The sequence below is a fragment of the Sceloporus occidentalis genome, unplaced genomic scaffold (assembly GCF_023333645.1).
Source record: "Sceloporus occidentalis isolate IW3139 unplaced genomic scaffold, rSceOcc1.0.p SCAF_21, whole genome shotgun sequence".
In the NCBI taxonomy this organism is placed as follows: Eukaryota; Metazoa; Chordata; class Lepidosauria; order Squamata; family Phrynosomatidae; genus Sceloporus; species Sceloporus occidentalis.
The window spans coordinates 13,742,102-13,769,913 of NW_028317001.1; the positions used below are offsets into that span (position 1 = coordinate 13,742,102).

A 27,812-nucleotide genomic window follows, 5' to 3' on the forward strand; every position below is an offset into this window, starting at 1 on the left:
TATCCCATTAACCCCCCCATAAAGATACACAACTCAGATTACAAATTAAAAAAATATAATTAAAACATATGAAAATAGACATTAAAATAGAATTTAAAAGAATTAAACAAATTTGGCTCTCCCTCTGGAAGTGGAAGCAAAGGGACCTGAAAGTGACACAAAAAGGGAAGAAGGGAAAAGGGGGAAATGCTGAGGGGGGATCTCTTCCTGGAGTTTGCAACCATTTCTTCATCTCCCGGTCTCCTCCGCTGGGAGGAAGGGAGAGTGTGGAATTCTGGGAGAGGCTGGCAGTTGGCTTGGAGCCTGAATAGGGTTCTAGAAGGCTGGTGGGTTTGACTGTTGGCTGGTTTGGGAAAAGGGCTCCTTCTGGATTTTCTTGGCAGGAAAGGGAAGGTGAGGACCCCCAAATTTGGTTCCTATGTGAGAATGATGACTGAAGGGGGAACAGCTCCCATTTTGGAGTCAATGATGAGGGGCAGGACCGTACTTCTAACAGAGGCTTGGGTTTAAAAGACTGGTCTCTGTAAAAGGAGGGGGAACATAGAGAGTTATTGGTATTTTTATATTGTATTATGTGGTTGTGGGTTTATGCTTATGATATTTTCATATGGTATCATATTAGATTGGGATTGATGGGGTTTCCTATTATACACACACACACACACATTGTTAAGCCATAATGTTAATTAAAAGTGTTGTGTGGCTGAGTTCAGTGGTCCAAGGCCACAGGTGCAGTGGTTGAGAAAAGGCACCTGAGAGCTTAATTGTTTTTAGAAATGCTGCCAGGATCCCAGATGGGAAGATACTGTGCAGGAAAGGGCTATCCAATTAATTAGCTTTATTGGTTAATGGGGTGGGGTTCATTGATATGGTTATAAAAGTGATATGTTTATACTTTCTTTCTTTCCTGACAAAAAAGTCATGTCTATTGCATGTATCTTCTTCAATAAAAGCTGTTCCTTTTTCAAAGTACTGCCTTTTGTGTTGCAAGAGGGGCTGCAGTTAGGAGCCTGACAAATATCTCTCTCCCCTTCCATTCACCCTGCTTTCCCAAAAGGGCTGGAGAGCATACCAAACCAGCCACAGAACCTTTTCCTGCTCTTGTGTAATGCCAGGTCAGTCAAAAATAAAACGCAGATAGTCCATGATCTCCTACTGGACCAAGAGGCTGACCTGGCTTGTTTCACGGAGACCTGGCTGGGTGATGATTGCTCAGCCACCTGGGCTCAGGCCTGACCAGCCGGGTTCTCTGTCAGTGAGCAGGTAAGGGGACGTCGCTTTGGTCCATCAAGACAATCTTGCTTTGGCCAAGATACGTATCCATACGATGGACCACATAGAGTGTATTTGCCTCAGCTTAAAGACTAGGGAAAGTCTGGGGATTCTGTTGGTTTAATGTCCACTCCGTTGCTTAACAGACTCTCTAGCGGAACTGACACAACTGGTCTTTGAGCTGCTGCTGGATTCGCCTAGGCTTTTAGTCCTGGGTGACCGCAACATCCCCCTCGAGGCCGGTTTAATGAACGTATCTGGTACAGCTCGGGAGTCCATGCTCAGCATGACAAACATGGGCCTTTCCCATGTCTCTGAGCCCACGCACTGTGCAGGTCATGCTCTCGATGTGCTCCTCTGTACGGAACAGATACATCCATGGGGAGAGGTACTCAATATCTCCGCATTGTCATGGACCATGGATCATTTCCTGGTCAAGGTCAGGCTGAAGGCCACTATTCCCCCCATCGTAGGTGGAGGACCTATTAAAATGGTCCACCCTTGAAGGTTGATGGAACCCACTAGGTTCCCAGAGGCCTTAGAGGGTTTGATGGCTGGTAATGCCTGCGATTCTGTTGAAGCTCTGGTCAATACTTGGAACAACGGTCCTACCAGAGCTATAGACACTAACGCTCCCAAGCCCCCTTTCCAACCCGCTTCAAATCTCAATTCGTGCTATACTAAAGATCTCAAAATAATGAAGTGAGCTGGACAATAGCTAGAGTGCCGATGGCACAAATATAGTCACATACCTGATAAGGGTTTATTTTAAAATCCTATAGAGTGGCAATAGATGCAGCTAAGAAGTCTTTCTACTCTGCATCAATGCTCCCAGACCCGGGGGGGGGGGGGGAGATATTTCTGGGGCTGTGGGTCTCTCTCTTGGTCCTCCTCTGCAGGGTTGTTGTGAAGCAAAAGGTAAGTATTTGAGGGGGGTGCCCAATCCGGATCCTGTGGGCCTCTAAGCCGAGTTCCCAGTTTGCCAGGGAGATTGCCAGAGCTTTGAGGTCCCTCCGTCTCCCTCCTCTTGGCTTTGGCCTAGATTTGGCTCTTTTACCCCCCCCCCGAGCCCCCTCCCCCCATGACTGCAGAGAAAACTTCTCCCCACTCCCCAAAAAATGTTGTTTTCAATGCTATTGAACCATATCCTGAGCGATACTTTCTATAAGGCACAAAACTCTTCCCCAAATGAGGCATCAGAAGGGAGGCTCTCTCTTTTGCCCCACTTTCCAGGAGGGCGGGGGCTCCTCAAAGCCCTTTTTCCCTTTGGCTCCCCCTCCCCTCCTTGGCCAGGCCTCTCTCCAAGGGTCCCTCCTGCTCCCTTTTCTCATAATAACCCCCCAAGTACATGGGGCCTAAGAAATCCCCCAAGGAGGGGGCAGGGAAGGAAAGAGCGAGATGAGGTCTGGCAATACCTCTGCTTTCCTTTGGGGGGAGAAGAGGGGCTTCATTCCTTCTTGTAGCCCCCCAAGGGCCCTCCAGAAGACCCTCCAGCCATTCCTCTGAATGAACCAGGGCTCTCCTCACATCCCTCCCTACTCAGAACAGACTGTGAGGGCAGCAATGGCTTCAGGGGCTGAGACTGTGCATACACAGATGTCCCCAAAGGCCCCTCCTCAGCATGTGCAGGGATTGCCAGGGCCTAGATGCTGCTGCTTATACTGCTGGCGGCCTTTGTGGGAAAGGAAAGTATGTGCTGGGGGCTCAGCGGCCTCCCCTTCCTTCCTTTGAGGAGACCAAAATGTAGTCCAAGGTGCAGAGCTGGACTCAGGGGGGAAAGGCAGGAAAAGGAGGCTCTGCTTTGGAAATATAGCTGTCCCTGTGTATGCTGTGTGTGTGTGTTTGTTTGCCTCTGCTGTTCTTATGGTTGGGAATGGAACTGAGGACTGAGGAGAGAAGAAAGGGTCACTTTTGGGCAAATCAGATCTTCTGTGCATCAAAGAGTCCATTGTGTTGAAATAGCAAAGAACTTTATTGAGAACACATAGAAATTCAGTGTTTCAGCCAGAACTGCACACTCCAAGCCAAACTATACATTAAAACCCCAAAACCTAAAAACCAATGTTGGAAATGTGAGGAAGAAGTCAGGACATATTACCACTGTTGGTGGAAATGTAAAAAAGCGAAGAAATTATGGACAGACATTTATCTTATGATAATAGAGATTTTGCAAATAAATCTAAATAGATCCCAAACTATTGTTGTTAAATATGATGGAACTGTAACAGAAATTTCAGGAAACTTAAAAATCTATGCCTGACAGAGCAAAAGAATTGGCAAGAGGACCTAGTAATTGAAAATCCATAAGTTTATTTCCAATTGTCGACAAAGGAAAACAATGAACTCAGTGGAATTCAAGTTCCAAAAAGCTGAGACCCCGAACAAGACAAAATGGCTCTTTTTATATTATTCAAGACAAAGAAGCTTCTTCAATACACCTGATTGGCTAATTACAATTTAAACATACAGAATTCTTACAGTCAGAACAGAAATACATGCATACATTAAAACTGCATCATCACTCCTTACCCCCTCCTTTAGGAATTTAGTAGCTTTCCTCCTAACCTTGCTTCTGAATGTCCTTATCTCAGTAGCTTATGTTATGTCTTTTTTACTGGTGCCAGCTTCCATCCAGGTCAAGATGCACTCCTTATTCCTTTGCTCTAGTTTTTCTAAACTCCAAGCCTTTATTTCAAAAACCATCTCTCTGGCTGACAAAGGTGACTCCATATTTCTATAGCTTTCTTATTTCAACAAGGAATTTCCACCACATTCCCCCCTTTTGATGCTTCATCAATATTTCATATTGCATGATACTATCAACTATTAACTATGTTTATATGACACTCTAAACTCAGAACAAAACAAACCTGTCTAGCAGTTACCAAAATATTAATATTCTTACCATCACCAGGCAATAACATCTTCCAGTCGGTCCAATTTCAGAAAGACAGTGTATAGCATTAGTTAAACACACATATTCTCATTGCTTTTAACCCTTTGACACTTTTGTTGGATCTGATTCTCTGGAGTTTACTCTTGACACCAAGCTAATCTTCTAATAGTGATGTATTGTGTATTTGTTTCATGATTCAATAGGAAAACTCCACTATAAAGAATATTGTATCTGCTGTCAGAATCACATCTCATTGAGAAACTATAATTTTTAGCCTGGTTACAGACTCTTGCCAAGCAACTGTTACTATGCTTCTCTGGACTACTCTCATAACAGAATAGGAATGCCCAGGGTGCCACCATGTTTCAGATGTTCCTCCACTCCAGGGGCATCTTCCATCTCACGTTTCCTCAGGGAGATCACTATGGAATAGCTCTTGTTGTGTAATGCCATTTAATCAGAATAGATCTGGCCTTCACACTTTAAGACTATCTCCAGATGTATAAAGGTCTCCCTCCTTTCAAAGAGCGTCCTGAGAAAAAACTTACCATGCTTGACTTGAATTTCATGCCAATTCCACAGTTAACAATAGGAATCCTGACGACAAACACAATTATGTCTTTGATCATGGAGCTTGATGAGCTTCTTTCTTCTTTTCAATAGGGTTGCTTTATTAACTTTATTGTGAAAATCATATGTTATTGCTTATGTCAGGAACATATGTGCATGTATATGTAGGCTTATGTTTTGGGATGTGATTGGATTTGAGAATATGTATGCTTGAACTTTATCACTTTTAGCATTAATTACTTATAAAAACCTCAGACAACAAACAGAAACATGAATAGAGAACACAAACAAGGAATATAGACAAGAAAAAGAGGCAATGTCTCTGAAAAACATAATATTTTGATGGAGCTTCAGCTCAAACTTGATTGAAGTCCAAGGTGGTGCCCATTTCAGCTTCCGGGGTGTGAAAATGGGACATGCACCTGTATGTGTATTCTTTTTATTATTTTTGTGCATCACTTATAACAAACATATAGGAAATCATAAAAGAGAAAAGGGGTGATAGAGAGCATTTGAAATCTTTCTTTCAGAAGAGCTGGCGTAGAGCACCTGAAGTCCTGGAAAGGTGCAGCCTAGCTTTTCTTGATTGATGGCGAAGTAGAGCCCACTCAGCTTCCGGTTGTAAGTGGGGCTTATACTTCGTTCCTCTTGTCTGTGCCCCCCCTTTTCCCAGGCAAAGGAAAAGCAAAAAACACTGAAAAATACTAATTGACAAGTTATTAGAATGTTATGAATACATTAAAGGTATACTTTAGCCACATTTCATTAACTCCCCTCTTATAGGCTTTGCTAAGATATTTCTCTTCTAGTATTTATGTCTCACTGCTATCTCTAACTAACAACAGATCCCCTGGATCATTCTTGGCTCATTCTGAGCTCTTTATGCTATAGGTTTTTATCTATGCCTGCATCTTTGGACGTTTTGAATGCTTTTTTTTTTAAAATACATATGTAACCTTAATTTTATAGACTGCATTTACATGTACATACTGAATATGAAACTTTAACTCTGACCCAATATACTCACAGCTTTATCTCATTTGAATCCACAACAGTTTGACAACAGAACAGGGAACAGGAAAAACAAAACTATGATAGAGTGACTTCTTTGCTTTTTACTCAGGACTCAAAAAATCAGTTCATGCTCTTTTTTTAGTCACTCCTCTCAGGCCAAAATGATATATTCTAGCTTGGAATTAGGATACAATTTCACACATGCTGGCTTGAATTTAACTTGATTAACTTTGATTAAGTCTGGCAGTGGAAACCAGAATTTGAATTTGTAAAGTGTTTCCAAATTTTCTCTTGCTACAATATAGTAGAATACCAATCTCTTTAATACTTTCATATCGTTCCTTATTCCATTCCAGAACCACATAATAATTCAACATAGGATCAACTGGCTCGCCATGTTATTTTTTCAAAATAACAAAAATTATAAATTTCAATGAGTGTAAATCAAATTGACAATCACTAATTAACCAGAATATAACAATTATATTCTGGATCTCTGGGTTCCAAAATCACAAAAAGAAACTTCGGGTGCTTTCAAAAATACATTTAGATATTATAAAAAATAAAAATAAAAATTCAAGCTAAAACAATATACAAAAACCTCTTGGATGGGCCATTCTCAAAACTTAAAAATATAAAAATGGTTCTCAGCATCTGTTGTAACAAGAAATCATTTCAAAAACTTTAGGCCAGGCATTTAAAAAAAAAAAAACAATTATTGCAGTCAATAATCAGGAATCAAAACAAATCAAAATATTCAAGAGCAAAATTAAAAATTAAAACCAGGAACAAAGAATGATTTAAAACAAGCCAATTTAACATAATAATAAATAATAAATAAAAGTTTTATTTATATACCGCCCTTCTACAAATCAGGGCGGTGCACAACATGACATTGGCAAGACTTTGCAGGCATCTTTGAGCTCAAAAATACAAAAGCTATGGCCTCAAAAATTAGCAGTTGAAATAAGTACCAAACAAGCACACAATATTCAGAAAAAGCGAAAATTCAATAGGCCAGGGAATAGGCCAGGAAACTCATGGATCACAACTTAAAACTCAAAAAATAAAAAAATAAACCAATTCTAACCAAAACTTTGCATGACCTCAGGCATTCGAATGCTCATGATTGCAAGAGCTGTTTCAGCCTAGCACAGCTGTAGCCTTACAAAACCAAAACATCCTAACTTTTCCCCAGGCTTCAAAAGAATTCAGGCCTAACACACTAATCTTATCAACTTTAATTGGAAAAATAATTTAGCTGGATTGCCAATCAGAAGATTGCAGGTCAATAATTTAAAACCCAAAAAGCACAATGAAAAACAATTGCATTTAAAAAAACATATATAAATTCCCAAAGGCACAACTTAAACTTCATTTTAAAAACCCATGAGAGCATCTTGAGGCCAGAAAATAAAAACAAAATATTGAGCAAAAAGCTGCTTGCCTTTAAATTAAAAATACCAAAAACAAGCTTGCATTCTCTGGTCAGATAGAATCCAGTCTGGATGCTATTCATGTAATATGAACTCTCTCTACAAACACACACACTTCCCGCTCAAAGAAAAACAAACCAGCTTAATGCACTCTCTTTTAACAAGCACCTTCATAGATCACCCTTAACAAGTCATTGACTATTTGTTCATCTAAGTCTAAAGCACAACATCTATTCTATGAACTTAAGGGAAAAAAATCCTTTGCCTTTAAAAATAGTCTACAAAAATCTCAGCCAGAGGGGAAGAGAAAATTTTTTTAAAACAAGCTTTGAACTTACAACTTACAACGCTGTGCTGCTCCCTCTCCTTTAGCCACAGCCAGGAAAAAACCTCTCACAAACAGTGTAGCCAACAAGCCTCGAAGATAATTCCCCAAACGTTTGGCCAAAACTCACCAAATATTTAACTTTCAAAATTACTATTAAAACCAATCACCAAAATCACACCAAAAGCTCTGAAAAGTACCCATGTTGGTGTGAAAGTCACCAGACTGGCAACACGAAACTCCATTCCAGGTTTTCTTTCCAACATAGCTTCTACTGTTGCTTTAGTTTTAGCCAAAGGAAAAGTTTTAAAATGCAAACCGTGGGCTTTCCCTAACCCCCCTTTCTCTCTCTAACTCCAGCCAGAACTCAAACCACTTGTCCATCTGCACCAAACCCATTTCTAAATCTTTCTCAGCCACTTAAACATACTCAAACCTTCTGCAACATTCTTGAGCCTTCAATTTCAATTCAAACCTTGTTTATACTTTCCTCTGTAAACATTTTCCAACCATTTTGCTTGCTAACTCGCTCCATAAGCTTTCTCCTTTCACACACCATAAACATTTTCACATCCTCATGCCTTCAAACACTTTCTTTTATCTTTCTCACAATTTCCTCCACTCTTAGGTCAACTTCCAACCACAGTCCAGTTCACAAAATCAGGCCACAGCTGAAGCTTACTGGCTAAGCTTAAAACTCACTATTTTATTATTTCTATGCCATAACAACAACACCACTATAAAGCACTTATTTCTGCCCATCTTCTTAAAACTTTCACTGACAAAAGAATTTGCAATGTCTCTGGGAAGGCACAGGCTTAATATTCAATTTAGATATGCATTCAAATTTAGGGCAGAACTTTCCCAAAGGCACTGATCATTTAAAATCATGAAAACCTCAAATTAAAACACCAATTTTCCAAAATGTATCTACAGTATACACAAAGGCAATTTCCAATTTTTATAATTTAAACAATTTCAATTTCCCCAAACAACAAGTTTCTACCTCTGGGTTGCTCCTGGCCACTGTCTAACACACAAAGCTAATTCAAAACCCTCTTTTCTTGTCATGTGGGGGCCTTCTTCCCTGATTTGCACCTCTCTCTACAGAGTCTCTCTCTATCTTTTCTATCTCTTCCACAATTTGGGCCAAATCAATCTGAATCTTGAACACAGCTTCTTTAATACTAGTTAATCTCTCATCCTTTTTAAACACCAATTCTCTGCAACTATTCAACCCAGGTGGGCTTTTTAAAACAGTCTTATACCAATAGAAAATATACAAATAATCATTGAGTAACCCTCTTTCTGGCTCCAATGTTTTAGAATACAACTGCAAGACAATGTCAATATCTATACTACCCTCTCTCGGCCAATTTGGCAAAATCTGACTCCAAACATCTTTACACAAAAAGATTAATCGCTCCTTTTTCAAACGTTTCCCCATGCCTTTCCTAAAACATTCATCAAAATGACCAACCATGTAATCCAAAGGAGTTTTACCTTCCTCAGCCATTCTTAGACACAAAACAACAAAAGACCACAAGCACAATTTCAACAGGTGCAAACACTATAGATTAGGATTTAAAAGTACACACTGGACAGATTGCAAAACCCACAAATCTCAGACACTACATACAGACAAATTCCACACGTTATATACCCACGTTTTACTCTTTACTGGAACTCAACAATCTTTACTGGAGCCTCCACCACAACCAGACAGAATGAAACAAAATACCACAACCATAATTTATACTCACAATAGACCAATGCTCTCCTCCAACTCTCCACCAGCACCTAACTTCTAGCTATTTAAAACAAAATACCACAGAAGGGAAAGGTTTGCCACCACACAAAAGGTAAAACAATTTATTGGCACTTGGAGATCAGTAGATTAACTACCCCCAGCACAACTGAGCAAGTGCCTTATACTTCCACACTGATCCCACACTTTGGCAATCAATACTTACACCACAATCTACCTCCTTTCAGTTCCCAGTTCCTTGCTTATGTTCCCTAGGGGCCCGGTTCCTGAGTTTTGGCAAGAAGGCTTCTCTGGGCAGAACCTTTGCTACTGGCTCAGCTAACACAGGGAGGGGGTCCTTTCTCCCACTCGCATCCAAAGATTTGGACCGGTCAACGAGGCTCCCTTTTTAGTGCACTTTCCCCTATATTTTATACTTTACCTGTTCCTGAAGAGATGATTCTTTTTCTATTTTTTCCCTTTCCTTTTCCCCCAGTGAATTTTCAAATTACTAAATGGTCTCACATAGGCTAAACTCTGTTCCTACCACTGAGCCAATCCTTATGTTCAGCCCTTCCAATCAAAATGTTGGATGGCGCCAGGGCCTTCTCACAAGGGTCCGCTCAATGCCAAAAACACACAGAGCCTGCAGGAAGATAAGTTCTTCCACTCTTTGCCAATTCTTGCTTGCCTTTACTCCTGCCTGGCTCGCCAAATATGTAACAGAAATTTCAGGAAACTTAAATTTCTAGGACTGACAGAGCAAGGATTGGCAAGAGGACCTAGTAATTGAAAATCCATAAGTTTATTTCCAATTGTCGACAAAGGAAAACATTGAACTCAGTGGAATTCAAGTTCCAAAAAGCTGAGGCCCCGAACAAGACAAAATGGCTCTTTTTATATTATTCAAGACAAAGAAGCTTCTTCAATACACCTGATTGGCTAATTACAATTTAAAGATACAGAATTCTTACAATCAGAACAGAAATACATGCATACATTAAAACTGCATCATCACTCCTTACCCCCTCCTGTAGGAATTCAGTGGCTTTCCTCCTAACCTTGCTTCTGAATGTCCTTATCTCAGTAGTTTATGTTATGTCTTTTTACTGGTGCCAGCTTCCATCCAGGTCAAGACGCACTCCTTATTCCTTTGCTCTAGTTTCTCTAAACTCCAAGCCTTTATTTCAAAAACCATCTCTCTGGCTGACAAAGGTGACTCCATATTTCTATAGCTTTTTATTTCAACAAGGAATATTTCCACCACACTTCCTCCCTTCCTGTCTGTCTCTTTATCTCTCTTACACTCTACTCCTCTCTCCTCCTTCCTTCCTGTCTCTCTATCTGTCTCTTTCTCCCTCTGACACTCTGCTCCTCTCTCCTTCCTTCCTTCCTCCCTCTCTGTCTGTCTCTTTCTCTCTCTTACACTCTGCTCCTCTCTCCTTCCTTCCTTCCTTCCTTCCTTCCTTCCTTCCTGTCTCTTTATCTCTCTTACACTCTGCTCCTCTCTCCTTCCTTCCTTCCTTCGTCCCTCTCTGTCTGTCTCTTTCTCTCTCTTACACTCTGCTCCTTTCTCCTTCCTTCCTTCCTTCCTGTCTGTCTCTTTATCTCTCTTACACTCTACTCCTCTCTCCTCCTTCCTTCCTGTCTCTCTATCTGTCTCTTTCTCCCTCTGACACTCTGCTTCTCTCCTCGGTCACTTTTCCGCACGCAGAGCTAAATAGAGAAGCAGAAGCTCCTCCTCTTCTTGAGGCTGGCCAATGGGGGCAGAGGACCTGGAAGACCCCACCCCCTGCCCCAGACTCACATTTTCTGTTCCAGAGGCCATTTTGTTTTCTGGCAGCCATTTTGTGTCCCTGGCCCTGATTGGCTGGAATCCCAGTCCCTGCCTCCTTGTGTTCTGGCGGCCATTTTGTGCTGCTTGTGACTGTGGTGAATAATGTTCCAGAACCTTCTCTGAGGCCTCAGTTGAACAGAGGTCTCTCTTTCTCTCCTGAGGCTTTAGAGAGATAAGGAAGCCAGGCTCCTTGGGCCAAAAGGAAGGAAGTGTGTTTATTTTTGTGTGTTTTGTGTGTCTTTTCAAATAGACACAGCTCTGCTCCTTCTGGGGAACATGGGTTTTAAAAGGGATCAGAAATGGAGAGGATAGTTTTAATACAAGCATTATTATTATTCTTCATAACATCAGGCTTTGGCTTCTAAGAGGGGGACCCCCCCCCCCCCCGCCAAAAGGCTAAAAGTAGCTCCTCTGGGAGGTTTTAAAAGTCTCTTCAGTTTTATTATTAAGAGATTTTAATGCATGAATGAAGTTGACAAACCAGACCATCTCATATTACCGAGAATGAAACAAACAAACAACAACAAAAATAACAAAACAAAGCGCTTAGTTTTTGAAAGTAAAAGCATTATTAAGAGAGGAAAAAAACCAGACTTGGGCGCTTCTACCCTTTTACAACCAGCTCAGGCTGTGTCTGCACTGCAGAAATATTCCAGTTCGAAACTGTGTTAACTCTCCTGGCTCCATCCTGAGGAATCCTGGGATTTGTAGTTTGTTAGGCACCAGAGATCCAGAGCCACCCCAAGGCAAGGCTCTCCAGGGCTCTCTTGGCCCTCCTTTGCTTGCAAATATAGTGGGGCCCTGGTATACGTGGGGGATCCGTTCCGCCCCCCGGGGTATACCAAAATCCGCGTATGCTCAAATCCACACGTGCCAACATTGGGGACAAAAGTCCCTCTCCTCTCCTCCCCTCCCCAACTTTTTCCCTCCTCACCACCACGGTCGGGGGAAAGGCCGCGTGGGGATGTTGGAGGCCAAGAGGGCTCCAGCCCACCATCCGGCCCTTCTGAGGAGGTGGCAGTGATTGCTGCGGTGGCAGCGAAGAGGAGGCAGAGGATCAGCGCCAGAGGCCTCCTCTCCACCTCGGCCTGCATGCCCCCACTGCTGCCACCGTGGAAGGGCTGGGTGGTGACCCAGAGGCCTCTTGGCCTCCAATAGCCCCACACGGCCCTTGCGCCATGGCGGCAGTGGAGAGGGGGCCGAAGAGGCCTCTGGCAGTACTCCTCGCCCTTCGCTCCACTGCCAGCACACTTGGCCTCCAGGAGAAACACCTCGCCTTTCCCCTGGCCTTGGCAACGAGGAGCCCGAGGTGGCGGAGCAGCAACACCAGATGCCTCCTCAGCCTCCTCGCTGCCACCGCAAGCACAAAAGGGCCAGGTTTGGGTGTTGGAGGCCAAGAAGACTCCAGCCCAGCACCTGGCCCTCACGCAAAGGCGGCGGCGGAGAGGACACCTCTGGCACTCTCCTTGGCCTCCTCTCCGCCGTCACCATCACCACCACAGGAGTTGCCGGAGGCGACGGCGGAGAGGTGTCTGAGGCTTGGCCTCCTCACAGCCGCAGCTCCACTGCCGCCACCAATGCAAAAGAGACAGGTGCAGCCTGGAGGCCTCTTGTCTAGCTTGTTCCATGTTTTTGTTTTATATACTGTTTAATTTGGTTAACTGCTATTAAGGGACATATCTATGAGATTCTATGATATGGGGTGCACTATAAACCTTTTAATAAACGAACAGGGATTGCAATCCTATATATTCATATTATCAGACATAACTCCAGAGAATGTTAGCCTTTTGGATGCCAGAAGGTTCCTCTCATTCTTCAGAGCAAGAAGCAACACCTCAGCTTCCTTCTAGAAGATAAAGCAAAAAGGCTTCAAAACCACTGAAGCCTTGGGCAAGTCACACTCTCTCAGCCTCAGAGGATGGCCATGGGAAACCCACTCTGAAGAAACCTGCCAAGAAAACCCCTTCAGAGACTCCCATAAAGTCACCATAAGACCTGGAAACAACTGGAAGGCAGACACCAAGAAAAACATTGGGAAATAGGTGCAAGTCTTGCCTTGGGAAAGTGTAATGACTGGGCTCCAGTCAATGGAGGTCTCCTTCAGGCAGTAAAGGGAGGTTTATGCAAATGCAGAATGACATCACTGCTACGGAAGGCTCTCTTGACCAATCAGAGAGCAAGATGAAGGTTCTTCTGGAAGCTTCCGTGAGAAAGAGATATAAGGCCTGAGAGACCAAGAGACAGTTGGGGGAATTGTGTCGGTTGGAGATCGAGAGAGAGAGTTAAAGAGCGGATCTTGGAAGTTAGTCTCAGAATTGGAGGTTTAGGTCTATTTTTTATTTTAATAGCTTGTGTGAATTGTATATTATATACTTACAAATATTGTAACATGCAAGATTCTTAATATCTTGTATGACTTACATTTTAGTTATATTTTGTTATTTATAGTAAATATCTCCTTGGAGTATCTTCTACTCAACGCTCCTTTTACACGTCTTTTGGCTCAGTTGATGCTTGGGAAGATCAGTAAAGAAGTAGAAATAAGGTTCCTTAACTGGTCCCAGTGTAGATTAAGGGAAGTCCTTTTATAATTCACTGGATGGAGGCAGCGAGATTAAAGGAATTTAAGGGTCTGCTGGGCTAAGAGCCTTAATGTCTAAATATCTAATTAACAATTTGAAAGCCACTCTGATAGCTTTTTGGCTGAAGAGAGGGGTATAAAAACATTATTAGTATTATTATTATTATTATTATTACAGAACCGCAGTTTGGCTGCTTGGACCACCGGAGATCATCACAGAGAGTCAGTTGGAAAAGCCCATCTCACTCCAGAAAATAAAGGTACTTGAGGAGTTTGCTCTCTATGTCTTTCTGTAATAATAGCTACAAAACTGATGATAGCATTTGGGACATTTAGTCTTTTAAAAACAAATAATGCATATTTAAATGCTGCTTTAAAACCTCTTTCCATCTGCCAGCTTTATGCTGGTTTTGGGGGGAAATGAGAAAGTGTTGGGAGGGAGGGACTGCCAACAGAATTAGGAGATGCATTGCAGGCTATGGACAGTTTGCGGCCAAGAAAGGTCCAAAACACACGGCAGCAATAGTCCAGCTTTAACTTCCCTGGCCCAGTGCTAGGGAATCCTGGGAACTGGAGTTTATTGTGGCACCAGAGCTCTCTGACAGAGAAGGCTCAATGTCTCAGAAAACTAAATTTCCCAGAATTCCTTAGCACTGAGCTCAGCTAGGGCAGTTAAAGCAATCTCAGATTGGATTATTGCTGCAGTGTGTTTTGGACTTAGGCGGCCCTTGGGAAGTCACACATTCTCAGCCTCAGAGAATGGCAATGGCAACCCCTCTCTGAAGAAACCTGCCAAAGAAACCTCATGATAAGGTTGCCTTAGGGTTGCCATAAATTAGAAGTGACTTGAAGATACACATGAAGAAAAAAACCTGCAATTATTTCTCAGGTTGTACATGGGAATGGGAGACAGTGTGGTGCAGTGGTTTATGTGTTGGGTTAGAACTCTGGAGGCCAGAGTCCAGTGCCTCACTCCTCCATGAAACCAGCTGGGTCCATTGGGCAAGAAGTCACACTCTCTCAGCCTCAGGGAAGGCAATGGCAAACCTCCTCTGAACAGCTCTTGCCAAGAAAACCCCAAGAGAGGCTCCCCAGAAGTCGACAATGACTTAGAGCCACTCCACAAAAAACGACAAAGCCTCAAGAAAGAGCCAACATGGTTTAGTGGCTGGAGTATTCGACTATGACCCTGAAGCCCAGGGTTCGAATGCCTTCTTAGACACGGAAACCCACTGAATGACCTTAGGCAAGTTACACTCTCTCAGCCTCAGAGAGAGGCACTTACAAAACCCCTTCTGGACAAATCTTGCCAATAAAAGCCTGCGAAGAGCTTCCCTTAGGGTCGGCATAGGTCAGGAACAACTTGGAGGCACACAACGACAACAAGTCCAGTAACACCACTAACACAAGGCAGCTAGGGAGAGAGAGAAAAAGAAAGAAAGAAAGAAAGAAAGAAAGAAAGAAAGAAAGAAAGAAGATGTGGGAGTTGTAGTCCTTGGTTCAGAAGGATTGGAGGGGCCTTACTGCAAGGCAGGACCCCTCCTCTCTCTGGCCATGTGGATGCTGGGAGATCCAGTCCAGGAAATGCACTTTAAATCCCATTGGCAAGAGAAAAGGCTACTACTGCCTTTCAGGTCCAGTTTGCCCCAAATCCTTTATGAGGCCAGAAACCCCTTTGTTAGGAAGCGAACCCCAAATATCTCAGGAAGGCTCCCCATCTCCCAAGGCCCCCTCCCTCCAGGACCTCCTTCCACTCTTCCCTCGGTCTCTCTCTCCCTGAAGGCCTCAAACTGCCAACTGCCAAGCGCTCAGACAGAAGTAGCCATTTTTTGTCCCAGCGGCCATTTTGTGTTCCAGTGACCATTTTGTGTTCTGGCAGCCAATTTGTGTTCTGGCAGCCATTTTGTGGTACAGCAAACATTTTGTGTTCCGGCAGCAATTTTGTGTTCTGGTAGCCATTTTGTCTTCTAGCAGCCATTTTGTGTTCTGGTGGCCATTTTGTGTTCTGGCAGCCATTTTGTATTCTACCAGCCATTTTGTGTTCTGGTGGCCATTTTGTGCTGCTTGTGACTGTGGGGAACAATGTTCCAGAACCTTCTCTGAGGCCTCAGTTGAACAGAGGCTTCTCTTTCTCTCCTGAGGCTCCAGAGAGAGAAGGAGGCCAGGCTCCTTGGGCCAAAAGGAAGGAAGTGTGTCTCTTTGTGTGTCTTTTGTGTCTCTTTTCTGAGAGGGTTTTCTTATTACAAAGCTCTGCTTCTTCTGGGGAACATGGGTTTTAAAAGGGATCAGAAATGGGGAGCATAGTTCTAATACAAGCCTTATTATTATTATTCAGAAACATAGGGCTTTGGCTTCTAAGAGGAGGTTAGTCCCCCAAACAAGGCCAAAAGGAGCTCCTCTGGAAAGTTTAAAAAGACTCCCCAGTTTTCTTATTAATAGACTTTCAGGCAAGAAGGAAGGAGACCGAACAGAATAACTCATATTACCAAGAATGAAACAAACCAACATACAAAGAAACAACAACTAGAAGAATAAGGATTAGACAGAAAAACAAACTGCTTATATTTTAAAAAAGTAAAACCATTTTTAACAGAATAAAAATTTCACTTGGTTGCTTCTATCCTTTTACAACTGACTTGGGCTCTATCTGCACTACAGAAATCATCTGGTTAGAAACCACTTTAACTCTCCTGGCTCCATCCTATGGAATCCTGGGATCTGTAGTTTGTTGTGGCATGAGAGCTCTCTGGCAGAGAAGGCTAAGTGTCCAAAGATAAAATCCCAGGATTCCATAGCACTGAGCGGTTAAAGCGGTGTCAAAGTGCTTTATTTCTATAGTGCAGATGCAGTCTTCTTGGGAAAGGGGCTGATGCTGGGGAAAAGAGGAGGAATGCAGAAGGAAAGGAGGACGGATGGAGGGCCACCTGCAGCTGGACTGGCCTCCCTGAGCGGTCAAGACCTGAGCTGGGTTGCGGACGATGGGCACTCTTAATATTAGTATTAACATCCTTCACTATTGATTGTAAATAAGGAGGGGATCAGTTTCACTTTCAATAGCATCAGGAAAATGTCTAGGTGTTGTTAAGGTTTGGAAATCCTATTTGGGATCCCTTCCGACTTTGGGGCCCTTTCATCCACCAATTTGGATTTCCTGAAGGCCTCAGACTGCCAACTGCCAAGCGATGAGGAAGGGGCAGCCATTTTGTATCCCAGTGGCCATTTTGTGTTCTGGTGGCCATTTTGTGTTCTAGAATCCCAGTCCCTCCCACTATCCCTAGAACTGATTGGTTGGAATCCCAGTCCCTTCCACCATCCCTGGCCATTTTGTGTTCCGGAGGCCATTTTCTGCTGCTTGTGACTGTGGGGAATAATGTTCCGGAACCTTCTCTGAGGCCTCAGTTGAACAGAGGCCTCTCTTTCTCTCCTGAGGCTCCAGAGTCAGAAGGAGGCCAGGCTCCTTGGGCCGAAAGGAAAGAAGCGTGTTCCTTTGTGCCTCTGCCCCTCCATTTTGTGTGGAAGGAAGGAAGGAAGGAAGGGGCCTGTGGGGGGCTCTGAGGAAGAAGAGGCAGGGACTCAGGGCCAGTGGGGAGGCTGGGATTTGAGGGCTGGGAGAGAGAGTTGGGAAAGAGACCCTCCCTTTGGGCCCTAGCTGGGGAGGGTCCATCGGTCCTTGCCTCCCCCTTTGGGAAGGGAGACCCCCTCAGCCCCCTGGACTCACTCCTGCCACTCATTCCTAGAATGGCTGGGACTCAGAGGAGTTTCCTAGGCATTGTCACCTTCTGCCCTCCATGGCCATTGGCACTGACCTTTCCCCATTGCCTTCCCTCCCTCAGCCCTGTGGACCTCCTCCTCCTTCGCACTCAGAGCAACCATTCTTTACGGCTGAGGAGACGGCCTCTGACCCAGGGAAGCTCCGGCCATAAAGGACTGCAGAAGAGGCCTTTCTGGGGCTGAAGAAGTCAGTGTCTTTGTACTGAAGGTAGGCTTTTATTCCTGGAGCTGAAAGATGACCTTTGTTTAAATGTTTCAGCCCAGGTTTGTGTGGAAGGGCTGTAGCTGAGAGACTGAGCCCAGGCTTTGCAGGCATAAAGCCCCAAATTCCATCTCTAGCAGCATTGTCTTCCCAGAAGGTGGAAGTGAGATATCCAGACCCAGACACACAGTGCGCCAGTGATTCCTTTTTATGGGGACTGTGTTTGTATGTTGTGTTCACTAGAACTTTGTGACATATCACAATCATAGAATCATAGAATCGTAGAGTTGGAAGAGACCACAAGGGCCATTCAGTCCAACCCCCTGCCATGCAGGAAATCACAATCAAAGCATCCCCGACAGATGGCCATCCAGCCTCTGCTTGAAGACCTCCAAGGAAGGAGACTCCACTACACTCCGAGGAAGTGTGTTCCAGTGTCGAACAGCCCTTACTGTCAGGAAGTTCCTCCTAATGTTGAGGTGGAATCTTTTTTCCTGCAGTTTGCATCCATTGCTCCGGGTCCTAGTCTCTGGAGCAGCAGAAAACAAGCTTGCTCCCTCCTCAATATGACATCCCTTTAAATATTTGAACAGGGCTATCATATCACCTCTTAACCTTCTTTTCTCCAGGCTAAACATCCTCAGCTCCCTGAGTCGTTCCTCATAGGCCAAGGTTTCCAGACCTTTCACCATTTTAGTCACCCTCCTTTGGACACACTCCAGTTTCTCAATGTCCTTTTTTGAATTGTGGTGCCCAGAGCTGGACACAATATTCCAGGTGGGGCCTGACCAGAGCAGAATATAGTGGCACTATGACTTCCTTTGATCTAGACACTATACTTCTATTGATGCAGCCTAAAATCGCATTGGCCTTGTTAGCTGCCGCATTGCACTGTTGACTCATGTTCAACTTATGGTCTACTACCCTTTCACATGTAGTTTCATTCAGCCAGGTGTCCTCCATCCTATATCTGTGCTTTTCGTTTTTCCGCCCTAAGTGCAGTACCTTACATTTCTCCGTGTTGAATTTCATTTTGTTAGCTATGGCCCAGTTTTCTAGTCTGTTCAGGTCATTTTGAATCTTGATCCTGTCCTCTGGGGTATTAGCTACTCCTCCTAATTTGGTGTCATCTGCAAATTTGATAAGTATGCTCCCAATTCTGTCATCCAGGTCATTGATAAAGATGTTGAATAACACTGGGCCCAAGACAGAGCCCTGTGGGACCCTACTGGTCATTTCTCTCCAGGATGAAAAGGAGCCATTGTTGAGCACCCTTTCGGTTCGGACAGTCAACCAATTACAAATCCATGTGACAGTTGCCTTGTCTATTCCACATTTTACAAGCTTGTTTGCAAGAATATCATGGGGAACTTTGTCAAAGGACTTACTGAAATCAAGATATACTATATCCACAGCATTCCCTTCATCTAACAAGCTGGTAATCTTATCAAAAAAAGAGATCAGGTTTGTCTGGCATGACTTCTTTCGTTTATAAAAAGAATTTACATATGTCTTCACTTCCCCAAAATGAGTATAATTCAGGGTGCAATGTTCATTCACAAACTATACATGTATAGATTTTTGTTATATCAAGTGCAACACATTCAGTACTGTGCATCTTTTTTAAAAATATACAAGGAAAAGTGAAGAAATTGTGATTTTGACAATAGATCCATTCCGAAACAATGCACACAAATGTACATGCCTCAATTTCTATGTGGCTTTAGCAAGCAGAGGGAGCAAGTACACACTTCTTGATCCTGCTATGACTGACATAGACAAACACAGCAGTTAAGCTTAGAGAAATAGTCTCATTTGCAAAAATAAAATAATTATTTTGACCAGTGTCTAAATGGGGAGGGGGCCATGATGATGGGAGGGCGTGGATTTCGTCTGTAAAGTAAAGCATGTATCATCCAGCCCAAGAGCTAGAGCTTCTCCACCTGGGACATAAAGCAGGTCCTCCCCCTCCTCCTCTTTGTGAAAGAGAAGTCAAATTCTCATCAGTGATGATGAAATAGCATTAAAAATTTGCATCCCTGCATTAAAAAATCTGAGGAGTCCTTTATCCTGTTGGTTAACCCCAGAGAGCAGACCCACTGAACCCATAAGTGACTGGTGTGTCAACATATAGATAAATCCAATTGATTCAGTGATTCTACTCTGATCAGGACTAGGCATAGGATACAGGCTAGGATTTAGTCTGCATGTGGCTAGATCAGGATATTCCCAAGACAAGATGGACAGGCAACAGTGTGGAAAATGGGCACTCTCCACATGGGCAGAGATACTCTCAGAATTGTGACTTCTCTGCATGCAGAAGTTTGCCATGGGAATTGGGTGCTCCCTTCCCATCAGCTCAATCCTCTGGTGCCCCCTGATCCTGGGAAGAGAGAGCTCCTTTCCTGCCCTTCTTGACGGGAGGCCTCCCTAGTGAATGGCCAGCTGTAGACCCATTCCTCCCAGAGCAACACTGGAGCATAGAGAGTTCTGCTGATTCGACCATCGGGAGAATGAGGAACCACCAGGCCAGACAGCCTGACCCAGCAGAACCCTCTATGCTCCATTGTTTCTCCAGGTGGAATCAGGCTACAACTGGCCATTCACTGATCCAGGTCCTACCATAGAGTTGTGGAAGCCATCCCTCATGGCCATTCTATGCCTGGTGAGACTGTTGGGTGTGAGGCATTAGAGAAACATCCAGCTGTGTTTCTGTAGTCAGAAGCAAAATGAAGAAATCTTCCTCTGAGGGCCACTGGGGACCTCTGCAGGAGATAATGCACTCATTTCACATCTAGCTATTAGGACATAGTCAGGACCTTTTCCAATTCCCTATTCCCTGATCCCCAGCCACTCTCACAAGGCATGGAGTAACTGTTGTGTAGGGGAGCTGCAGTGAGTCTATGCTAGTTCCAGGAGGCTTTGTTTGGTGCAGAGGGAGGAAGGGGATGCCCACCTCTGCATTGGACCAAAGGAGACATTAGTCACTTGCGTATGTCACCAGCAGGATGCTGATCTCAGTGACTTTGAGTGCTGCAGGGTTTCTAGCCAAACCAAGCCTAATCCTGGTCTCTTTTCTCAGGAACTTCATCTTGGACCCCTTGTACACGGCTTTGGGGTATCCTTTGCTGGAAGTGACCAAAGTGCAGGGCCACCAAGACCCCTCGCCCACCTGATGGCCGACACAAAGGCCAAGCAGAGGGAGCTGGGCTCCAACAGAAAGAGGCTGCCAAGGAACAACAAGTCTTTGGTAAGTTGCCATCCTGACTATTACTTTCATCTGTGTCTGGGCCGGCTCATGAAGCAAGCAGAGAACATACTGTCCCAGTTTGGCAGAGAATGTCCTGGTTATTCCTCTGTCACCTCATTTTTTCAGGGGCTTTGAAAATGTCCTATTTCACTCTCCTCCTTCCACTTTCCCCCTTCGCCTCAGGTCAGTTCAGTTGCTGCAAAATGTGTTTCAAGTTCAAAAGAGTGTGCATCCCATCAATTCAAAAGAGGGGAGGAGAGAAGGGAGCAGGGTCTTGCCCTTGCCAGGAGTCAGAAGCAAAAGCAAACTGCTGTACCTTTCCTCGCTTGTGTGATCTTTATCATTAACAACTTTGGCCATCTTGACCCCATTTTGATGTTGCTTTTCCACATGAGTCTTGCTTTCCCAATCTGTGAAATGCTGGGGGATATGGAAGAATATCTCTGGACTTAAGTTGAAGGTGGGCCCAGTGGCCCTAAAGCCCAGAGTACTCCCCAGAACTGTTTTTTTTAAAGTGAAATTTGCCTCTGAAATTAGGTGAGATATGACTAAATGAACTATAATTCATTGGTGACTATATCTAATATACATGTTGGGATAGTCAGTATCTTAATCAATGTATAATATTCCAGAAATGGCCTAAATTATATTGTTTATTATATCATATATTGCATTGAAAGGATTAGAGACAAACTGGATCTCAAAGGCTGTAGCTTTTTGTTTGTTTGCAGAATGTAAAGTTTATTTCTTGGACTAAATTGTGAATTGTTGAAAAAATAATTGCAATCCACCATGTGCTTTGCTCCCCTTTTGTTTAGTCACTCTCTGGATAAGATCTATTTTCTGTTGCAGGTGACCTTTGCGGATGTGGCAGTATATTTCACTGAGGAGGAATGGAAACTGCTGACAAAAAAGCAGAAACTTATGTATAGTTCTGTAATGATGGAGAATTACGAGAATGTGGCCTCTGTGGGTAAGGAACCTGAATCCATTGCCCTTCCTCTGAAGACTGAGGGTCCTTTCATAATTTACTGTCAGAGCGCTATGATTCTACTTTTGAATTATAGGCCTGTTACAGACTGCCAAAATAAAGCTGCTTCAAGTCTCTTTGGAGGTATGCTATTTAAATGATGCATGCATCCTAAGAATCCGGAGGTCGTGCCAAAGCCACACTCCATTCCTAAGCACTGGAGTGTGGCTTTGGTGCAGCTTCCGGATTCTTAGGATGCATGCATCATTTAAATAGCATACCTCCAAAGAGACTTGAAGCAGCTTTATTTTGGCAGTCTGTAACAGGCCATAGAATCAAAGAGTTGAAATAGACCACAAGGACCATCCGGTTCAATCTTGTGCCATGCAGGAATAGACATTCAAAGCACCCCCGAGAGATGGCTATCCAGCCTCTGTTTAAAGACCTCCAAAGAAAGAGGCTCCACCAAACTCTGAGGGAGTATATTCCACTGTTGAAGAGCTCTTACTGTGAGGAAGTTCCTCCTAAAGCTTAAGTGGAATCTCTTGTCCCTGTGGCTTGCATCCATTGTTCCATGTCCTTTTCTCTGGAGTAGCAGAAAGCAAGCCTGCTCCATCCAGAATATGACATCTCTTCAAATATTTGAACAGGGCTGTCATATCCAGTCTTAACCTTCTCTTCTCCCAGCTAAACATATCCAGCTCCCTAAGTTGTTCCTCAGAGAGCATGGTTTCCAGATTGTTCAACATTTTGGTTTCTTTCTTCTGGACATGCTCCAGCTTCTCAACATCTATTTGAATTGTGGTGCCCAGAACTGGACACAGGATTATTGCAAGTGAGCCCTGACCAAAACAGAATAGAGTAGCACTATTACTTCCCTTGATCTTGACACTGTACTCCTATTGATACAGCCTAGGATCACATTGGCCTTTTTAGCTGCTGCATCACACTCTTGACACATGTTCAACTTGTGCTCTACTACCATTTCTAGTTCCCTTTCACACGTAATTTAATTGTCATAACAACTTCCTGTGGAATCTTGGAATTTCTAGTTTTAGTGAGGCACTATTGTTCTCCACTTTGTAAGGATTCTCAATATCCAATCCTAAACTGCCAATTCTGGAATTTTGTGGGAAGGAGCCATGGAGATTAATGCTTTTTGCCCCTAAATGGTCCTCAGCCCATCCCAGAACAAGTTTCTTGGCTTTTGTAGCCCCTGTTCTAGCATTTTGAGACTCTGGAGAGGCATTGTGGGAAAAAAGCCTTCCTTGGCCCTGCAGTGGCTCAGAGAGGGCCCAACAGTGGCAAAATGGCCTCCACTTCCCCAAAGGGATGCTGTGGGATATTGAGGGGCAAAACATTAGGCCATATTTTTAGGCGACACAATGTGGGGTAGCCCCTGAGATCCGCTGGGGTCCAATGTGACCACCCCACTTCCCTACAGCAGTCCATCCCTGTCTTAGAGATGTCTTAAGGTTGTTTTAAGGATTCTCCCTTGCACTTGACCCTCACTAATATCAGAAACGAGGTCCCGGACCCCTTTTTCTGCCTTTCCTAATGCATTAGTCGTATATTAATTGTCTTGCCAAGAAATGACCTCAAAGTGTCCCTTTTGTGCATCACACTCTGTGGGTGTGTGTCTGTGATAGAGAGATGGTGGCAATGTGAAAAACATAAAGGCAGGGAAGAGATGCAGAAGGTGAAATGGTAAAGCAGTGCAGATGGGCAAGAGGCAAGGTTGGAGAGCAGAGGGAGAAAGTGAAGGGGATCAGGCCTCTGGGAGCCAGGAGGGGAAGGCAGGAGCAAAGCCATGATCGCCTAGTTCTGTGCGGAGAGGAAGGGACTTCTGGGAAGGGCCAGGAGAGAGGCCTTGGGGATTGGGAGGCAGCCACCAAACTGACAGATTTTAAGAACTGGATTGAGTGAACTGGTGAGAACCAGCTCAAATCCTTCTTTTCAGACATATTTAGGGGTTCCATTTAGCAGTTATGTGTAATATCTATGAAGGGAGGAAAGGGGACACAAAAACTCCTTTTTCTCTAATGTTTCTTTTGCTTAGCTCCATGGTTGATTCAAGACATCTTTTGTTACCCAAAATGCTGGAGTCTGGGTGGACACCCACAAGTGCTATGCTTTTAGGGGAATTTGGTACTTAGCTCACTAGAAATAAATAGGTTTACTGGGGCAATAGTGACCTGGACTCAGCTCAGCTATAGCAAGTCCTGAATCAAACAGATCTAAGGTCCTTGTTGGCTCTGAATTTTGACCATGTACACAAGCCAATGTACACTGCAATCTGAGGGTGACACTCCCAGATGCAACTCAAAAATAGCATAGGAGAGTATGGAAGCAAATATCTAGATATAGGTATTGGCAATACACTGACCACTTTCCACACTTAAAGATAAGTCACAGACACAGTAGATTTCATTCAGGTCCTTGGAGGTTCTCTATCTTGAGTTGCAAAATAATACAAAATAATCCTCTCCGACTTCCATCAACTTCACCATCCCTTATACACACAACTCCAATCCAATCCACACCAATCCGCATGTGAGCTGTATATTGTATTGGTTGTGAGTCATCTCCTGGTGCGAAACAGCATGAAGGGACCTCTGCAGTTAGCTTCCATCATGCCTTGGGCTCTGACTCAGGACTCTATGGCAGTCTCACAGGATATGATGCCACCTGTCAATCAAAGTATTTTTGCACATGGTTAATGGAATATTTTTTCAACAGTCCTTTGACTATCTGCTTCCACTGATTCCCTCAAGGCAACTCCATTTTTTGCTAGCTCCTATGAGTAAGGATACAACCATTCAATGGGTTTAGGGGCATAAGCAGCAGGACCATACTTAAGTTACTCACAGCAACTTTATTAATTTAATCGCAAATAAGGAGAGGTTAATGAGGGCTAAATCATGTGGCAACACCCTCCTCCCTTAAGTCTGATTTTCAGTTTCATCTGTCATTGTCCTTCTTTACAGAAAAACATTTGAGTCATGAGAGAGTCCACACAGGAAAGAAGTCACATAAATGCCAGCATTGTGGGAAATATTTTGCTTACAAGTCAATCCTTGTCCTGCATCGAAGAGTCCACACCAGAGAGAAGCCATACAAATGCCAGCACTGTGGGAAATGTTTTTCCTGGAAGTCTCACCTAGTGAAACATCAGAGAGTCCACACAGGAGAGAAGCCATACAAATGCCAGCATTGTGGGAAATGCTTTTCATTGAAATCAAACCTATTGAAACACCAGAGAATCCACACAGGAGAGAAGCCATACAAATGCCAGCATTGTGGGAAATGCTTTTCATTGAAATCAAACCTATTGAAACACCAGAGAATCCACACAGGTGAGAAGCCATACAAATGCCAGCATTGTGGGAAATGTTTTCCTCAGAAGTCAGACCTAGTGAGGCATCAGAGAGTCCACACAGGAGAGAAGCCATACAAATGCCAGCATTGTGGGAAATGTTTTCCTCAGAAGTCATACCTAGTGATACATCAGAGAGTCCACACAGGAGAGAAGCCATACAAATGCCAGCATTGTGGGAAATGTTTTCCTCAGAAGTCATACCTAGTGATACATCAGAGAGTCCACACTGGAGAGAAGCCATACAAATGCCAGCATTGTGGGAAATGTTTTTCTACAAAGTCAGACCTAGTGAGACATCAGAGAGTCCACACAGGAGAGAAGCCATACAAATGCCAGCATTGTGGGAAATGTTTTCCTCAGAAGTCATACCTAGTGATACATCAGAGAGTCCACACAGGAGAGAAGCCATACAAATGCCAGCATTGTGGGAAATGTTTTCCTCAGAAGTCATACCTAGTGATACATCAGAGAGTCCACACTGGAGAGAAGCCATACAAATGCCAGCATTGTGGGAAATGTTTTTCTTCTAAGTCAGACCTAGTGAAACATCGGAGAGTCCACACAGGAGAGAAGCCACAAAAATCTCAGTAGTGAACTAACATTATATTTGTCAATAACGAATACAAAAAATACATTTTCAATCCAACAGTCCAAAAAAGGCCCTTGTGATATTGTTTGTAAGGTTTGTCTGTCCATATGTCTGTTTATGTTTTAAAGTTATACTTTGTTAAGATTAGGTTTTCATTGCTAATAGTATAGAAAATTACTTTGGGTTGTATATTTGGCTGGGGATTGTGGCTCATGGTATAGGTTAAGTAGATGGGGGGTTGGGATTTGTTACAGCTGGCTTTATTAGTTATGGGAAGGATAGCTTTTGCAATTTGTGGGATTTTGCCCTAAGAAGGTTGGAGGCCAGTATTAACAGAAAAGGTTAGTTTGTGGGAATGGCAAAGGGTCCTTGTTACCTGCAGAGCATAGGCTGTGGGAATTGGAGGTGGGGTTTAGAAGAGGGTAATGTTTTAGGTTTGGGTGTTTTAATGTATTGTTTGTATTGGAGTGGGCAGTTCTGTCTTAAACACTGAATTTCTGTGTGTTCTCAATAAAGTTCTTTGCCATTTCAACACATTGGACTCTTTGATGCACAGAAGTTCTGCATTTGCCCAAAACTGACCCTTTCTTTTGTCCTCAGCTCCATTCCCAGCCATAAGAACAGCAGAGGCAAACACAAACACACAAACACAAATATACAGGGACAGCTATATTTCCAAACTAGATCCTTCCTTTCCTGACTTTCCAGCTCTGCACCTTGGGCTCCATTTTGGTTTCCTCAAAGGAAGAAATGAGGGAAGGAAGGGGAGGCTCCTGAACCCCCGGCGCATCCAGAAGAACTGTATAAGCGGAGGGTCTGGATACTTCCCCTGTCGCCTCTGTCGTAAAGCCAGAGTCCAAATTGATTCTTATCTGAGAGATTTTGTCTGCGAAGTTATTATTAAAAGCATCAGAGCAGACTTTTGTAGGTTCTCACAAAGACTTGAGGGTGGGGGACATTTGAGCCAAGTCCCTTACCACCCTGAATAGCTCTGCAGAACGAGACTTTGCAAATGCAGTACATGCAGAGTAGAAGGACTTCTTAGCTGCATCTATTGCTACTACATAGGATTTAAGAAAAACCCTTATCAGGTATCAGTCCATATTTCTGCCAGAAGCGCTCTAGCCGTTGTCCAGCCCCCTTCATTAATTTGAGATCTTTAGTATACCATGAACTGCAATTTGAAGTGGGTTGAAAAAGGGCGCTTGGGAGCAATAGTGTCTATAGCTCTGGTAAGAACATTGTTCCAAGTATTGACCAGAGCTTCAACAGAATCGCAGGCATTACCAGCCATCAAACCCTCTAAGGCCTCTGGGAACCTAGTGGGTTTCATCAACCTTCGAGGGTGGACCATTTTAATAGGTCCTCCAACCCCGACGGGGGGAATAGTGGCCTTCAGCCTAACCTTGACCAGGAAATGATCCATGGTCCATGACAATGCGGAGATATTGACTACCTCCGCCCATGGATGTGCCTGTTCCGCACAGAAGACCATATCGAGAGTATGACCTGCACAGTGAGTGGGCTCAGAGCCTATCTGGGAAAGGCCCATGTTTGTCATGCTGACCATGGACTCCCGAGCTGCACCAGATACGTTCCTTAAACCGGCCTCGAGGGGGATGTTGAGGTCGCCCAGGACTAAAAGCCTAGGCGACTCCAGCAGCAGCTCTGAAACCAGTTGTGTCAGCTCCGCTAGGCAGTCTGCTAAGGAAGGGGGTGGGCATTAAACCAACAGAATCCCCAGACTTTCCCTAGTCCTTAAGCTGAGGTAAAGACATTCAATGTGGTCCATCTTATGGATAGGTATCCTGGCCAAAGCAAGATTGTTTTCATGGACCAAAGCAACGTTCCCTTATCTGCTCACTGATGGCGAACCCAGCCGGTAAAGTCTGAGCTCAGGTGGCTGAGCTATCATCACCCAGCCAGGTCTCCGTGAAACAAGCCAGGTCAACCTCTTTGTCCGGTAGGAG

The 27,812-nt window shown here is 43.9% G+C and overlaps 1 protein-coding gene across 1 annotated transcript in view; it reads left to right on the forward strand.

The window, feature by feature from the left end:
* LOC149301640 (uncharacterized) overlaps positions 1 to 27,812 on the forward strand; it is a 146,579-nt gene that overhangs the window by 44,806 nt on the left and 73,961 nt on the right. The window contains exon 7 of the mRNA XM_089484129.1: positions 24,945 to 25,793. Coding sequence (XP_089340255.1) covers positions 24,945 to 25,793 — 849 coding nt within the window. The remainder of the gene's footprint in view (positions 1 to 24,944; positions 25,794 to 27,812) is intronic.